Source organism: Lepidochelys kempii, chromosome 5, assembly GCF_965140265.1.
Source record: "Lepidochelys kempii isolate rLepKem1 chromosome 5, rLepKem1.hap2, whole genome shotgun sequence".
In the NCBI taxonomy this organism is placed as follows: Eukaryota; Metazoa; Chordata; order Testudines; family Cheloniidae; genus Lepidochelys; species Lepidochelys kempii.
This window is the reverse complement of record NC_133260.1, coordinates 612,711-628,137: the sequence shown is the minus strand read 5'-3', so window position 1 is coordinate 628,137 and position 15,427 is coordinate 612,711. Positions and strand designations below refer to the sequence as shown.

Sequence of the window (15,427 nt, the reverse complement as noted above, 5' to 3'; positions counted from 1 at the left end):
TCCCCTAGGCAGTTCTTAAGTATCTAGGTGGTGGGGTAAGGGTGTATGATCATTGCAGAGCCCTAGAGGGCAGGTGTGTGCAGGGGTCTGGACACAGACAATGGGTGACACCCTGTTTCCTGGCAACTGATGGCCTGGGCCCTTCCCCCAGCAAGGTGAGAGCTAAAGAGTTGGAGAACAAAGGAATCAGGTGCCCTCCTGGCTCGGGAAAGGGACAAAGCCCAGAGGAGGAGGGGCTGGAGGGAGTTTCAGTTTGGGGCTGGCCGGGACATGGAGTGAAGGGCAGACATGGTTGTCTGTCTCACTGCCCTCCAGAATAGATCCAGCTGAGGGGTCCCGTTCTCTGCACCTACAAGCTCTGTGTTAGACCATGTTCCTGTCGTCTAATAAACCTCTGTTTTACTGGCTGGCTGAGAGTCCCGTCTGACGGTGGAGTTGGGGGGCAGGACGCTCTGGCTTCCCCAAGACCCCGCCTGGGCGGACTCGCTGGGGGAAGCACATGGAGGGGCAGAGGAGGCTGAATGCTCCGAGGTCAGACCCAGGAAGGGTGTCCTGCAGACAGGCTGCTCCCAGAGAGGAGACTGCCCCAGAGTCCTGACTGGCTTCGTATGGAGCAGTTCCAGAGCATCGCTCGGGGACTCTGTAACAGATCCCTTGAATCAGATAAAGCCTCTATATGTGAGGAAATAGAGATATTATGCAGGAAAACAGGGTGGGGCCCAGGTGGGACAAAAACGCTTGACAGGCCTGGTGCTCTGCCGTGAGCTCCCCGCCGTTGATACGAAGAGCTAAGTCGTGCTGCATCCAGCAACCGTTGGTGCAGAGCTTGCCCAGGTGGGCTTCCCGGCCCAGATCTGAGGCGTCCGAGACCAAGGTGAGCAATGATGATGGGGGCACAAAGGGATCTTCCCTTAGCACTGACTTGGGGTCTAGCCACCAGTTCAAGGATGAGAGGATGTGGTGCAGCACCGTGACCGCTTGGTCTAGGGGGTGCCTGCTGGGAATGTAGACCATTGCTAGCCACATTTGCAGGGGTCACAGATGAAGCCAAGCGGGCCTGACCATGTACATGCATGCTGCCATGTGGCCCATCAGCCACAGGCAAGTGTGGGCTGTGGTGATTGGATGTCTCCTCACATGGGCAATAAGATCCACCATGGCCTGGAAGCATGTTTCCGGAAGGAAGGCCCTGGCTTGCGTGGAATCAAGAACTACTCCGATAAACTCTATGCTTTGGACTGGCGTTAATGAGGACTTTTCTGTGTTTATTAGCAGGTCCAGGTCACTGCAGGTGAAGTGTACCAGATCGAGGCTTCTCCGCACCTGTCCTGGAGACCTGCCCTTGACGAGCCAGTCGTCAAGGTACAGAGAGATCTGGACCCCCCGACGTCTAAGGTAAGCCACTACTAGTGCCATGCATTTCATGAACACCCTGGGGGCTGAGGACAGGCCAAAGGGTAGCGCCGTGAACTGGAAGTGGTGCCTGGCCACTATGAAACGCAGGAACCGTCTGTGTCCTGGAAATATGGAGACATGGAAAAATACATGTCCTTTAAGTCGAGAGCGCGTACCAGTCCCCGGATCCAGGGAGGGAATAATGGAGACCATGCAAAACTTCAACTTCTAGAGAGACTTATTGAGGCCACGGAGGTCCAGGATGGGTCTGAGGTCCCCCTTGGCCTCTGGGATTAGGAAGCAGAGGGAATAGAATCATCTTCCTTCCATGTCCCAAGGAACCGCCTCCACAGACCCCAGCTGCAGGAGCTTGTCGACCTCTGGAACCAGGAGTTGCTTGTGAGAGGGGTCCCTGAAGAGGGATGGGGAAGCAGGGGAATGGGAAGGAGGGGTATCCACAAACTGCAGGGTATAGCCCTGAGCTACTATGTCCAGGACCCAGTGGTCTGAGGTAACCTGAGACCAGGCTGAGAGGTAGGGAGAAAGGCAGTAGAGCAAAGGATGGACAGGATCTGGCTAGCTGACTAGGGCGTCGCTCTCAAGCGCACCCTCAAAACGATCGCTTTTAGCCCCCTGGGTGTTTAGCGGGTCTGGGCTGGGCTGGCGAGTGAGAGGAGGAAGGGCAGCGACGGCTAAACCCAGTTTCCCGGGAGCTCGACCCACTTGGGATGAATTCCCTGCTGGGACCTTAACTATGAGCTAATTATGCACTTAACACTAACTACAATCGAACAACAGCCTGACGGCACAAAGTCCCAATGGAAGAAACCGCTAGCTCTTGACAAGCAAAAGAGGCGCTCTGACTGACCACCACAGGCGGTAAGGGGGAACTGCGAGAGCGTGGGCCGGCAGCGTCTGATACACCGCGGCATAAGCGCAGCACTCTAGGGGGCGCCACGGCCAGCCCTACGGGTACCGCTGAGGCAAAAATAGCCGGTGGCCACACACATGGGCACGCACACACTTAGAATGGAATCGACATTGTTCAATATCTTCATTAATGATCTGGAGGATGGTGTGGATTGCACCCTCAGCAAGTTTGCAGATGACACTAAACTGGGAGGAGTGGTAGATACGCTGGAGGGTAGGGATAGGATACAGAGGGCCCTAGACAAATTAGAGGATTGGGCCAAAAGAAATCTGATGAGGTTCAACAAGGACAAGTGCAGAGTCCTGCACTTAGGACGGAAGAATCCCATGCACTGCTACAGACTAGGGACCGAATGGCTTGGCAGCAGTTCGGCAGAAAAGGACCTAGGGTTACAGGGGACGAGAAGCTGGATATGAGTCAGCAGTGTGCTCTTGTTGCCAAGAAGGCCAATGGCATTTTGGGATGTATAAGTAGGGGCATAGCGAGCAGATCGAGGGACGTGATCTTCCCCTCTATTCAACACGGGTGAGGCCTCATCTGGAGTACTGTGTCCAGTTTTGGGCCCCACACTTCAAGAAGGATGTGGATAAATTGGAGAGTCCAGCGAAGGGCAACAAAAATGATGAGGGGACTGGAACACATGAGTTATGAGGAGAGGCTGAGGGAGCTGGGATTGTTTAGTCTGCAGAAGAGAAGAATGAGGGGGGATTTGATAGCTGCTTTCAACTACCTGAAAGGGGGTTCCAAAGAGGATGGCTCTAGACTGTTCTCAATGGTAGCAGATGACAGAACGAGGAGTAATGGTCTCAAGTTGCAGTGGGGGAGGTTTAGGTTGGATATTAAGACAAACTTTTTCACTAGGAGGGTGGTGAAGTACTGGAATGGGTTTCCTAGGGAAGTGGTGGAATCTCCATCCTCAGAGGTTTTTAAGGTCAGGCTTGACAAAGCCCTGGCTGGGACGATTTAGTTGGGGATCGGTCCTGCTTTGAGCAGGGGGGTTGGACTAGATGACCTCCTGAGGTCCCTTCCAACCCTGATATTCTAGGATTCTATGAGCAGGCACTCGCAGAAGAATGGTCAGTTACATCTGTTAAAGCTCACAAAGAGAAGGATAATCTCGGAAATGAACTCTTCCTGCTCCTCAGCCCTGGAGACCCTGGGAGATGGCACAGATGGCCGGCAGCCTGGCCCAAGCATCCAGTAGCATTTCTGGGTTCTGCAGCTTCCTTGGGGGGTTCAGCAAACTCTGAGGTCCACCAGGGTGACCTCATATGCCTGTTGGAAGCTGCAGCCTTCTAATTGCTTATTGGACGCTTGTCAAAGGGGCGCTCAGATTTCTGGTCTTAGTTTCTCTGCTACATCTGTTGGTAGCCAGTAGGTGCCGCTGGTGTGTAACAAATTCCTTTTACTGGAGGTTTTTATGTTTGATTCATTTCAAGGATTCGCAAAAAGGAAAGGAGGACTTGTGGCACCTTAGAGACAAACACATTTATTCTTGCATCCGATGAAGTGAGCTGTAGCTCACGAAGGCTCATGCTCAAATAAATGGGTTAGTCTCTAAGGTGCCACAAGTCCTCCTTTTCTTTTTGCGGATACACACTAACACGGCTGCTACTCTGAAACCTGATTTATGGACAAGCATTCACGAGGGGCCTGCAGCTCAGCACCGGCCTAGCTGAGCCCTGCCGGCCATGGAGAGGTCAGCTCCTGGGGCACATAAGCCTTACTGCACCGGGCACTGCCCCGGGGGGGAGCAGGAGCAGTTGCCCTCCCCCCAGGGCACAGCCAGGGGCAAAGGGGGCAGGGCAGGTGACTCACTCAGCTGCAGCACTGCTGTGACCACAGAACTTCCCTGAATCAATCCTGGTTTGAACCGTCCCTTAGAAAAACACCCCCCTGGTGGCTGAAGAATTTCCAGCGATGGAGAATCCGCTGCCACCCCGGTATGAAATTGCTGCCGTGGCTCCTCGCTCACTGTCACCACTTACACCTTCGCTCTAGTGTGAATGGTCCCGCAGCAGCATTGGCTTGAGTGGGACCTTTCTCAGCTTGAGTGAAGGACCCTGGCGTACCGAGTTCCTCTTCCCCCACTGATACCGCGAGTGTGATCGTCACCCCTGAGCCTTCTGTTGAATAAACTCTCTGAGGCTGGTGCTACAGGGCAGCCCCACTTCCCCCCTCTGCTTTACCACCTGTCTCCCCCTGGGGGCAGGGCCAGGCCCCTCTCTCCAAACAGGTGGGGCTGGCCCTGGCTGCACCAGGCTCAGGCTCTGCCCGGCTTCCTGGGACTGTGCAGACAGCGAGGTTCCAAACGCACATGGGGCAAAGCAGCTTCCCCAGGGGAAGAGGCTCAGCTGCTTCTGAGCAAAGGCTGCCTGCAGGAGGCTGGTTCTTTGGCTTGGCTGAAACACAGCACCCCCTGCCCTGGAGAGGGAGCAGGCCTGGAACAGGCCCCAGGTCAACAGGGGCCAAGTCTCGCCCTGGGAGCATAGTGAGGTACCCCCTTGCCTGGCTGGGAGGCAGCTGTGGGGTTAGACAGACACTGCACACAGGGGACAGCCCAGCAGCGGGTCCACTTTGTTTATACTTTATTATAACAGAGCCATTACTGTAGCAGTTAGGAGCCTGCTGGACCAGGCCCCCTTGTTCTCCTTTCCCTGGGCTGGAGCTGGCCGGGTGGGAGGGCGACCCTGGCTGGTGCTGGCTCAGCTGGCGGTCCTCATCCCATGGCTCAGCCACGTTACAGCGACCCCTGCCCAGGGCCGCAGGCCAGAGGTCAATTTATGGAGGAGGCCCAGCTGACCTAGCCCTCCCCCCTGCCGTGGGCCCCAGGCCCCACCAGCCCGCCCCTCAGGGCTCTCTGAACCTCCACCCCTGCAGCAGAGCAGCCCCCTCCCCTCCGGGGGATCATGATCAGCAGCCCCTTGACCAGCAGGAAGGCAGCACATAGCGCTGGGCAGGGACCCTCTGCCTGCAGCCGCCCCCAGCCACACCAAGAACAGCAGCTGAGGCTCTGCAGCGGGGAGGTCGATGAGAGAAGTTTAGTGCTGTCCCCTGGCAGAACCACACCCAGCTGGCATCCCCTGCGAGGCACAGGTTCTTGGCGTGCCCAGCTGAGGGATGGGGAATCATCGTGTTACTGGAAGGGACAGGTCGCTTGGAGCTGCGGGACTTGCTAAGGGCACCCGGACGCAGGGGCCCAGCCCAATCAAAGTGGTTTTCCACTCAGACCAGCTGCAGGGTACTAAGTAACGCAGGCCCAACTCCCCATGCTGGGCCCCCTCCACGCTGCAGCTAGAACCGTTTCCTGCTACCCCAGAGCCCAGCCGCCCCCCCAGTCAGGATTGGTGGGTGAGGAGACAGATCCTGCTCAGGGGCATTTAGAAGCATTTGCGTAGACAAGGATCAGTCAAAACGGCCCTGGCAAATTCACAGCCAGGCAGCACGAGGTGCCTGGCGCTCACATCTCATCTGCACGGTGCTGCTGGATCACGACGCTGGTGGTGCGCTCCACCCACTCCTGCTTCTTGGTCCCCCAGGCTGATGGCTGCGCAGAGTGCAGGGGGCCCTTCCCAGGAAGCTGCTCTGGCTGCTGTTGGGGGGGACCCAGCTCAGAGCTGACTCCTGGCGGTGGGTCGGAGGATGAGTTACTGTTGATGGCAGAGCCATGCTCCGCCTTGGGTGGGCTCTGTCCCCCATCCCGGGAGTGATTGAGGCTGCCTGGCAGCGGGGCCGTCTCAGATTCCAGGGCCAGTCCCTCCATTGTGCGCTCTCCCCGTGTTTCAGGCCCCTCTGTCTGCTGGGCAGCTGCTGCCTGAAAGTGGGCCGTGTCACTCGGGTACTCCCGGATCTGACGAGACAGCACTGTAAGAGAGAGGAGAGTTAGCCTGACATCGCCAAGAACGTCGTGCGCCAGGGTGGGGGCTGACCCCAGGCTCTCCTGGCCCTACTCTGCGCGGGGCAGGGGAGAGCAGCTTTGCCAGCAGCCGGACAGGACAGCAGAGCAACCCACAAACAGGCCCCGTGCACACGAGGCATAAGCCCGTGACTGGGAAACCATGTCTCTGCTGGGGCCGCATCACCTGGAACATTCACCCTGGAAGAGTTCACTGTAGGGCATAATCCTGCCCCTCCCGCTCACCCCCATGCAACCAGTCACTCACCTCCTCGGAACCCCTCCTGCTGTACTCTGGCTCCGAGCGGATAGAGACTGGGTGAGAGAACGAGGCAGAAGGATAGGAGCAGGACCTGGAGAGAGACAACTGAGCCATCAGCACCAGCGTATGACTCCAGCCCCGCCAGCCAAGGAGGCTCCTCAGCACCACCCACGTGGCCAGCACAGATCCTGAGGGCAGGAGCTGGGGCCAATGCCTGGCTACAGGGCCACTCACCATGACGCAGGTGCTGGCGGTGGTGGTTTTGGTCGAGGACTGTCTCACCAGGGCTTGGAGCCTCCGTAGCTGCTCAAGCAATGACCTAGGGCAAAGTGTGAAACGTAGGTGAGTGCAGGTCCTGATCCCAAGCTGCCCATCCTGCCGCTGAGCCCCGCACAGACCGCCGTGTCCCTCCACCCTGGGGAACAGGCTTCGCTCCCCTGGCAAGTCAGTGCTGACTGGAGGGGCACAGGGAGACAGTGCCCCCCTTCCCACCTTCTTGCCCCCAGGTTTCCATGTCTGGAGTGTCAGGAACTCACATGTTCTCCTTCTGCAGCAGCTGCACCTTCTTCTGCAGCTCGTGGTTCTGCGCCGTGCAGGTGACAACCCTTCCCAAGCAGCGACGGGAAGAGAGGAAAGAGTCAGACTGACCCCCAGGGGAAACTGCGCTGCTAGCTCAGGAGGGTCCTGGCTCAGTGCCTGGTGCAGAATGTCCTGAGGGTGGGGGGCAGGTGTGACCTCATCTGTCCCTAGCACAGCCACAAGCTGGGGACACAGACAGCCAAACTGCTCTGACGCAGCTAGGAGGCAGGGCCGGGGCAGCCCGATTTGCAGTACAGTCGCAGGGCAAGCAGACGGGGTCGCTGGGGTCACCCTGGGACAAACCTCTGAGTGGTAAAAATCAGGTCCCACTCCTCCGCACGCTCACACCAGTGCTTGGAGCCCCCGAGCCGGCTCTGCTCCCGCAGCACGGGGCTGCTGGGGTCACTCGCAGCAGGCACTGCCCTGGCGCCAAGGCAGCTCAGCAGGAGTGTCTGGCAGAACGCGGCTCCCATGGGAGGGGGAAGGGCTCATTCGCCGGTGGGGCTCAGCCCTTGATCAGAGCTTTGCAGCTCCGCCAGAGCGTGGTACAAACAGGCCCTGCCTATCGGCTTCTGCTCCTCTGGGCCCGGGGGCTGGCAGCTGCCTCCAGCGCTAGGAGTGCAAGCGCTTGGTGTCCTCAAGCCAGAGCGTTCACGACCCCCAGTACTCTGGCAGTGGGCGCTCCCCAGACCCACGGGAGGAGCAACACCCTCTGCTGGGCCTATCACTCCCTGACATCCTGGGGGGGATGCAAAACCCACTGCTGTGCCCCTAGTACCTGCTCTCCAAGCCATCCACATAGACCTTCTTCCTGCGCCGACTGTCCAGGGCCGACTGCTTGTTCCGGATCTTTCGACGGACTCTCTTTAGGAGCCGCTCCTCAGCCTGAAACAGCCAACTCAGGCTACAGGCCATGCCTGGGCCTCCAGACTCTGGGGCGAGAGCCCTGACCCCGCCCTGCCAAGGACCCTCCAGGGCACAGGGAGGAGCAGCTGGCAGGTATCTGCCATTGGGCCAGGGCAGGAAGGGCCTGGGGTGGGCAGAGGCTACTCCAGGTACTTCTCACATGCTTTGCCTGTGGTGTCACTAGGAACCCAGCTGCAGGCCTTGGCCCAGAGGGCGAAGTGACCTGCTGCCTTGCAGTGCGTCAGGAAATCCAGGGGCGCTACCCGCACAGCAGGGAGACAAAAGGCAGGGGAGCCCCAGCTCTGACAGCACCTTGTGCTGTTCCAGTCTCTGCATATGCACCCACACCCACTTCCGCTGCCGTCAGCCCACAGCCCCTACACCAGGCGGGCATGCACGCCTGGGCCTGGCCTCCAGCTCACACCAGGCAGGCCCACCAGAACCCGGCCCAGCCAGAGGTCTCAAAAACAGGGCCTGAAAGAGCCACTGGCCCTAGGAGACCAGGCCAAACTCCTTGGCAGGAGGGGAGGGCCTGAGCCAGTGTCCCTGCAGAACACAGCCCCACGTAGCACAGCCATCCGGAGGGTGCAAACAGGCACATCAGACTAAGACTGGCCAGTTTCATGGCTGCTCTTCAGGTCCCCGTGGGCAGCTGAGGACTGTCAAGACTCACTTCACTAGCTTTCCTGCTACTGGGGAACTCTCCGCAGCAGCACAGACCCCACCATCCCTCCACGGTGGCCAACATGCCGGGGAGGGGCAGCAGCAGGCCACACCTCCCCGACACCTTCTTCCTTCTAGCAGCTAGAGGGGCAGTGGCTGCAGATCACCTAGCTGGGGTCTGGCCAGTGGCTGCTATGGAAGATGGAGCCCTGCAAGCAGGGTCCAGGGCAGGAATCCAGCACCATCCCCATTCACGGAGCTGCAGGCTGAGCCTCTCAGCAAGACACCGGCGCTGCACCGTGGTAATGGGGCCCCCGCTTCATGGCTCCTATCAGTCTCTGGCCTGGGCCCCCTCTGAAGGAATGAGTGAGGGGAGGGGCCATGCACTAGAGCGTGGGGGGGGGGGGAGCGTGAACTCACCTTGGTCAGGGGCAGGTGAGATGGCAAGGAGACACCCTCTCTCTCCAGAAGCTGTTTCTCCTCTTCTGTCAGGATCAGTTCCGGGAAACCGAACTACAACACAAACCAACCCGCTGCTGAGCGCGGAGAACCCCTCTTCTGAACTAGCAAGGGAAGCCCCCAGGGCAGGGAACCCCTCTTCTGAACTAGCAAGGGAAGCCCACAGGGAGTCAGCACCCGAACAGGGAATGGAAGTGTAAGTGAGGAGGGAAGGAAGGAGCCACCTGCATTAGCAGTGGGGCCTGTCCCTGGGGCGTGGGCCTCAGTACCTGCATGGGGGTCCCAGGCACGAAGTCATCCATGGGCACAGCAACCGGGAAGCTGAAACTCTGCTCCTCGACCAGCGTCTCCTCTGTACTTCCCGAGTCCCCCCACATATCTGGGAGAGGAACGAGAGTCAGCCGCCACCCACTGTACACCCTCAGCCAGCTGGCCCCATGTGGCAGAGGAAGACTGAGCCAGCAGGCCCCTCTTCCCAACCCCCGGCCTTCTTCTTCCACCTGGCAGACAGCACCAAGTGCTAGGCTGCTTCCCTGCCAAGCCAAGCACGGCCAGTAGCCATGGGCTCAAGATGCGGAATTGGGATTCCCCAGGCCTCTCCCTTACCCAGGTCAATGGAGATGTCTCCTTCTGCCGTGTCTGCTCTCACGCTCTCCAGCACCGCACTGTCCTGATGGAGGGAGTAGCTGTGATCAACCTGCACGATGTCAGAGCTCAAAGGGCTGCAGGCGAGGTCCCTGGCTGGAGACGCGTCCCAGCTGCTGGGGCTGGGGAAGGGATTCTGGTCCTCTGAGATGCCGCTATCACTGTTGAGAGGCGAGTGACCCTGCAAGGCACTCGGCCCCTCTTCAAAGGGGCTCAGCAGGGAGCTGAGAAAGTCCTCCACCTCCTTGTCATTCAGGAGCTGCAGAGAACAGTTGCTGCTAAGCAGAGGATGGAGGCCTGAAAGCCCCCTCCAACGGCCCAGCCTAGCTCACTTCTCTATGCTCTGCACCAGACAGCAGTCTCACCTCGGGCTCCAGCAGACCCCAGTCTCCCAGCAGGTTGGCTTCGTCCCCTGAGAACTCTGCACAGGGAGCATCATCCACCAGGAGGAAGCTGAGCAGCTCGTCATCTGCAGAGGCAACCACCTCTTCTGGGCACGACATCTGAGCAAGACAGACAGGGCCATCCAGGGGCCGTGGGAGAGACCCACCCTCGCATCCAGGAGAGGGACAGGACCTCCCTCCTGTCCCTCTGCCCGGGCACTCACATCTCCAAGGTTGTAACTGCCAGGAGCTCTACAGGGAAGGGTACAACACATGCCAAGCCAGGCCCCGGAGACTCCTGCGGCAGGACTACTGGTGCACCTCTGGCTGGCTGGCCGTGCACTGTCTGGGCCCAGCAGCCCACAAGCAGGGCAACGAAAGCAGGCAATGCGGCCACGGCAGCTCACAGTGTGAGCGCACTGCAACAAGGCGCAGCTGGCTGGGCAGGGCCCAGGGCAGTCACCTCTCCCAGCCACGATACAAGGCTGGCTCCTACAGCTTTCCCTAGAGCCAAAAGATTCTTTGCACCCTGGCCTGATGCCAGCTAGGCCGGCACTCCTTGGAGGCCTCAGATCTGGATGACAGGTGCATCAGCTTGTGACCAAGCTGGAGGGCAGATCCCAGAAGCCTGAATCTCAGCACCGCAGCGGCTGCTCGGAAACAGGAAGTTGGTCCGTGGATCCCTCCCTCTGCTGCATCAAAGGAGCAGGAAGCAAGGCAGTGAGAGGAAGGGGGACGCAGGGGCCCCATTGTTCCAGCGAGCACACTGAACAGGTCTCCAGGCAGGCAGCCAGAGGAGGGGCTGGGCCACTGTGGGCTACAGCAGGCGATTGGGAAGGAAGGGTCATAAAAGCTGCTCTGCACATAGAGTGACACCTCCCACACCATACGTGTGTGCGCACGCGCAAACCCAGCAGCCAAGGCATCAGCTATTGGGCACGTCAGACAACGCTGAATGGGGGTCACGCGGCTGCCACACTCTCTGCCCCTGCAAGCCTGTCTGAGGAACAGGAAGGCTGGGAGCCGGCTCTGCCCTGCTGAGTCAGAAGGCATCGCTGCAGAAGCGTACCTAGAGGCAGAGCCTGAGGCAGGGCTAGGCTCCCGCATCGCCTCACTGCCTTGAGTCCCTATGTCTGGGCCCTCAAGGGACCAATCATGCAGCCCCAAAACGCACCCCTCTCCTGGCCAGTTCTGAGCTCTGGGGAGCTGCGGATAGGCAGCCCACATACAGGAATGGAGAATCAGACTAGTTCTCTGTGGGCATCCAGTGGCCAATTCCATGGCAATGAGCCACTGCCCCAGTGATCACCCCCGGCAATAGACTGGCCTACACAGATCCTTGATTACTTTCATCATGTGTGCTTTCTGCAGCCACCCTGCGCTGCTTTTTTCTGCAATTCTCAGCCCTAAACAGACAGCTACACCCTGCACCGCACAGGGTGACTGCATCCCTCTACACAGCCTGCAGGCCCAGGGGACCATCTGGCCCTGGGGGTTACAAACAGGTTCAGCCTAACTCTGGTTTCAATTTCTTTGCCTCACCATGCCATGCCAGGCCACCTTACAATGACAGCTCAGGAACATGCCAAAATCCTATAACATCAGCTAATCTGCTTTAGAGCACGAGAGGGGAGGGGCCTGGGAGCCAGGACTCCTGGGTTCTCTCCCGGCCCGGGGGCTAGTGGTTGGGGGGGGGCTGGGAGCCAGGACTCCTGGGTTCTCTCCCGGCCCGGGGGCTAGTGGTGGGGGGGGGGGAGCCAGGACTCCTGGGTTCTCTCCCGGCCCGGGGGCTAGTGGTTGGGGGGGGGCTGGGAGCCAGGACTCCTGGGTTCTCTCCCGGCCCGGGGGCTAGTGGTTAGAGTGGGGGGCTGGGAGCCAGGACTCCTGGGTTCTCTCCCTGGCCCGGGGGCTAGTGGTTAGAGTGGGGGGCTGGGAGCCAGGACTCCTGGGTTCTCTCCCGGCCCGGGGGCTAGTGGTTGGGGGGGGGGGGGGAGCCAGGACTCCTGGGTTCTCTCCCGGCCCGGGGGCTAGTGGTTGGGGGGGGGGGGGAGCCAGGACTCCTGGGTTCTCTCCCGGCCCGGGGGCTAGTGGTTGGGGGAGGGGGGGAGCCAGGACTCCTGGGTTCTCTCCCGGCCCGGGGGCTAGTGGTTGGGGGGGGGGAGCCAGGACTCCTGGGTTCTCTCCCGGCCCGGGGGCTAGTGGTTAGAGTGGGGGGCTGGGAGCCAGGACTCCTGGGTTCTCTCCCGGCCCAGGGGCTAGTGGTTAGAGTGGGGGGCTGCGAGCCAGGACTCCTGGGTTCTCTCCCGGCCCGGGGGCTAGTGGTTGGGGGGGGGAGCCAGGACTCCTGGGTTCTCTCCCGGCCCGGGGGCTAGTGGTTAGAGTGGGGGGCTGGGAGCCAGGACTCCTGGGTTCTCTCCCGGCCCGGGGGCTAGTGGTTAGAGTGGGGGGCTGGGAGCCAGGACTCCTGGGTTCTCTCCCGGCCCGGGGGCTAGTGGTTGGGGGAGGGGAGGAGCCAGGACTCCTGGGTTCTCTCCCGGCCCGGGGGCTAGTGGTTGGGGGGGGGGGGGGAGCCAGGACTCCTGGGTTCTCTCCCGGCCCGGGGGCTAGTGGTTAGAGCAGGGGGCTGGGAGCCAGGACTCCTGGGTTCTCTCCCGGCCCGGGGGCTAGTGGTTAGAGTGGGGGGCTGGGAGCCAGGACTCCTGGGTTCTCTCCCGGCCCGGGGGCTAGTGGTTGGGGGGGGGGAGCCAGGACTCCTGGGTTCTCTCCCGGCCCGGGGGCTAGTGGTTAGAGTGGGGGGCTGGGAGCCAGGACTCCTGGGTTCTCTCCCGGCCCGGGGGCTAGTGGTTGGGGGGGGGCTGGGAGCCAGGACTCCTGGGTTCTCTCCCGGCCCGGGGGCTAGTGGTTGGGGGGGGGGGGGAGCCAGGACTCCTGGGTTCTCTCCCGGCCCGGGGGCTAGTGGTTGGGGGGGGGCTGGGAGCCAGGACTCCTGGGTTCTCTCCCGGCCCGGGGGCTAGTGGTTGGGGGGGGGGGAGCCAGGACTCCTGGGTTCTCTCCCGGCCCGGGGGCTAGTGGTTGGGGGCGGGGGGAGCCAGGACTCCTGGGTTCTCTCCCGGCCCGGGGGCTAGTGGTTGGGGGGGGGGAGCCAGGACTCCTGGGTTCTCTCCCGGCCCGGGGGCTAGTGGTTAGAGTGGGGGGCTGGGAGCCAGGACTCCTGGGTTCTCCCCCGGCCCGGGGGCTAGTGGTTGGGGGGGGGAGCCAGGACTCCTGGGTTCTCTCCCGGCCCGGGGGCTAGTGGTTGGGGGGGGGGGGGAGCCAGGACTCCTGGGTTCTCTCCCGGCCCGGGGGCTAGTGGTTGGGGGGGGGGCTGGGAGCCAGGACTCCTGGGTTCTCTCCCGGCCCGGGGGCTAGTGGTTGGGGGCGGGGGGAGCCAGGACTCCTGGGTTCTCTCCCGGCCCGGGGGCTAGTGGTTGGGGGGGGGGAGCCAGGACTCCTGGGTTCTCTCCCGGCCCGGGGGCTAGTGGTTGGGGGCGGGGGGAGCCAGGACTCCTGGGTTCTCTCCCGGCCCGGGGGCTAGTGGTTGGGGGGGGGCTGGGAGCCAGGACTCCTGGGTTCTCCCCCGGCCCGGGGGCTAGTGGTTGGGGGGGGGGAGCCAGGACTCCTGGGTTCTCCCCCGGCCCGGGGGCTAGTGGTTGGGGGGGGGGGAGCCAGGACTCCTGGGTTCTCTCCCGGCCCGGGGGCTAGTGGTTGGGGGGGGGCTGGGAGCCAGGACTCCTGGGTTCTCTCCCGGCGGTCGCACCCCGTCCCTCCCCCCCCGCCCGTACCTCACTCGGCACCTTTCGCTGCGCGGACCCGCTTCCAACACATCAAGAATGACGTCACTGAGCCCCCAGCAGCCTCTGCGCCGAAAGCCCGTCATTGGTGCGCTGGGGCTGGCTCGGACCCCATTGGTTGGAAATAATGTCACTCAGCCAGGACTGAAGAGCCCGCCCCCAGCCCGCCCCTGAACGACGTGGTCTTGGGGCTGTGAGTGACGGGGCGCGGGAGGGGGCGGGGCCGAGGGCGGTGAGTGACGGGGCGCGGGAGGGGGCGGGGCCGAGGGCTGTGAGTGACGGGGCGCGGGAGGGGGCGGGGCCGAGGGCTGTGAGTGACGGGGCGCGGGAGGGGGCGGGGCCGAGGGCTGTGAGTGACGGGGCGCGGGAGGGGGCGGGGCCGAGGGCTGTGAGATGAGCTGGGCAGGGTGGGGAAGGGCGGGGTCAGGGGACGGGGCAGGGCAGGGTGAGAGGGGCGGGGCGGGGAAGGGCGGGGTCAGTGGGGCGGGGCGGGGCAGTATGAGCTGGGCAGGGTGGGGAAGGGCGGAGTCAGGGGGCGGGGCGGGATGAGGGGGCGGGGAAGGGTGGGGCGGGGCAGGATGAGCTGGGCGGGGCGGGGCAGGGTCAGGGGGCGGGGCGGGATGAGCTGAGCTGGGTGGGGCAGGGGCAGGGGGCGGGGCGAGCTGGGCAGGGAAGGGTGGAGTCAGGGGGCGGGGCAGGATGAGCGGGGTGGGCCAGGGCAGGGTGAGTGGGGCGGGGCGGGATGAGCTGAGCTTGGCGGGGAAGGGCGGGGTCAGGGGGTAGGGCAGGATGAGATGGGCGGGGAAGGGCGGAGTCAGGGGCGGGGCAGGGAAGGGTCAGGGGGCGGGGCAGGATGAGTGGGGCAGGGCAGGGCAGGGTGAGTGGGGCGGGGCGGGATGAGCTGGGCGGGGCAGGGGGCAGGGGGCGGGGCGAGCTGGGCGGGGAAGGGTGGAGTCAGGGGGCGGGGCAGGATGAGTGGGGCGGGGCGGGATGAGCTGGGCGGGGCAGGGGCAGGGGGCGGGGGGCGGGGCGAGCTGGGCGGGGAAGGGTGGAGTCAGGGGGCGGGGCAGGATGAGCGGGGCGGGGCAGGGTGAGTGGGGCGGGGCGGGATGAGCTGAGCTGGGCGAGGCAGGGGGCGGGGCGAGCTGGGCAGGGAAGGGTGGAGTCAGGGGGCGGGGCAGGGGCAGGGGGCGGGGCAGGATGAGCTGGGCGGGGCGGGGGCAGGGGGCGGGGGGCGGGGCGAGCTGGGCAGGGAAGGGTGGAGTCAGGGGGCGGGGCAGGATGAGCGGGGCGGGGCAGGGTGAGTGGGGCGGGGCGGGATGAGCTGAGCTGGGCGGGGCAGGGGGCGGGGCGAGCTGGGCAGGGAAGGGTGGAGTCAGGGGGCGGGGCAGGATGAGCTGGGCGGGGCAGGGGCAGGGGGCGGGGGGCGGGGCGAGCTGGGCAGGGAAGGGTGGAGTCAGGGGGCGGGGCAGGATGAGC

General features: G+C 62.7%; 1 protein-coding gene across 2 annotated transcripts; it reads right to left on the bottom strand.

Moving 5' to 3' along the window:
• Positions 1 to 4,892: 4,892 nt before the first annotated feature.
• Positions 4,893 to 14,048, bottom strand: CREB3 (cAMP responsive element binding protein 3). Of its 2 annotated transcripts, none has more exons than XM_073343254.1 (10): positions 13,940 to 14,048; positions 10,101 to 10,238; positions 9,697 to 9,994; positions 9,360 to 9,469; positions 9,052 to 9,144; positions 7,841 to 7,947; positions 7,020 to 7,088; positions 6,718 to 6,802; positions 6,490 to 6,574; positions 4,893 to 6,190 (listed from the first exon to the last, which is right to left on the bottom strand). In XM_073343254.1, the coding sequence occupies exons 2-10, from the start codon at positions 10,236 to 10,238 to the stop codon at positions 5,787 to 5,789; spliced, it is 1,389 nt and encodes a 462-aa protein (XP_073199355.1). In that variant the 5' UTR covers positions 13,940 to 14,048; the 3' UTR covers positions 4,893 to 5,786. The 2 variants fall into 2 exon arrangements, with proteins under 2 accessions (XP_073199355.1, XP_073199354.1); XM_073343253.1 differs by having other exon boundaries at positions 10,101 to 10,370; positions 13,940 to 14,024.
• Between the last annotated feature and the right edge of the window lie 1,379 nt (positions 14,049 to 15,427).

What these genes read in the sequence shown, in the direction of transcription:
- CREB3 (XM_073343254.1), bottom strand. Translation starts at nt 10,238, where the DNA reads ATGTCGTGCCCAGAAGAGGTGGTTGCCTCTGCAGATGACGAGCTGCTC. An exon ending in GTGGATGGCTTGGAGAGCAG is followed by an intron (nt 7,089 to 7,840) that starts GTACTAGGGGCA and finishes CTGCTTGGGAAG; the next exon opens with GGTTGTCACCTGCACGGCGC. An exon ending in CCGCCAGCACCTGCGTCATG is followed by an intron (nt 6,575 to 6,717) that starts GTGAGTGGCCCT and finishes GTCTCTCTCCAG; the next exon opens with GTCCTGCTCCTATCCTTCTG.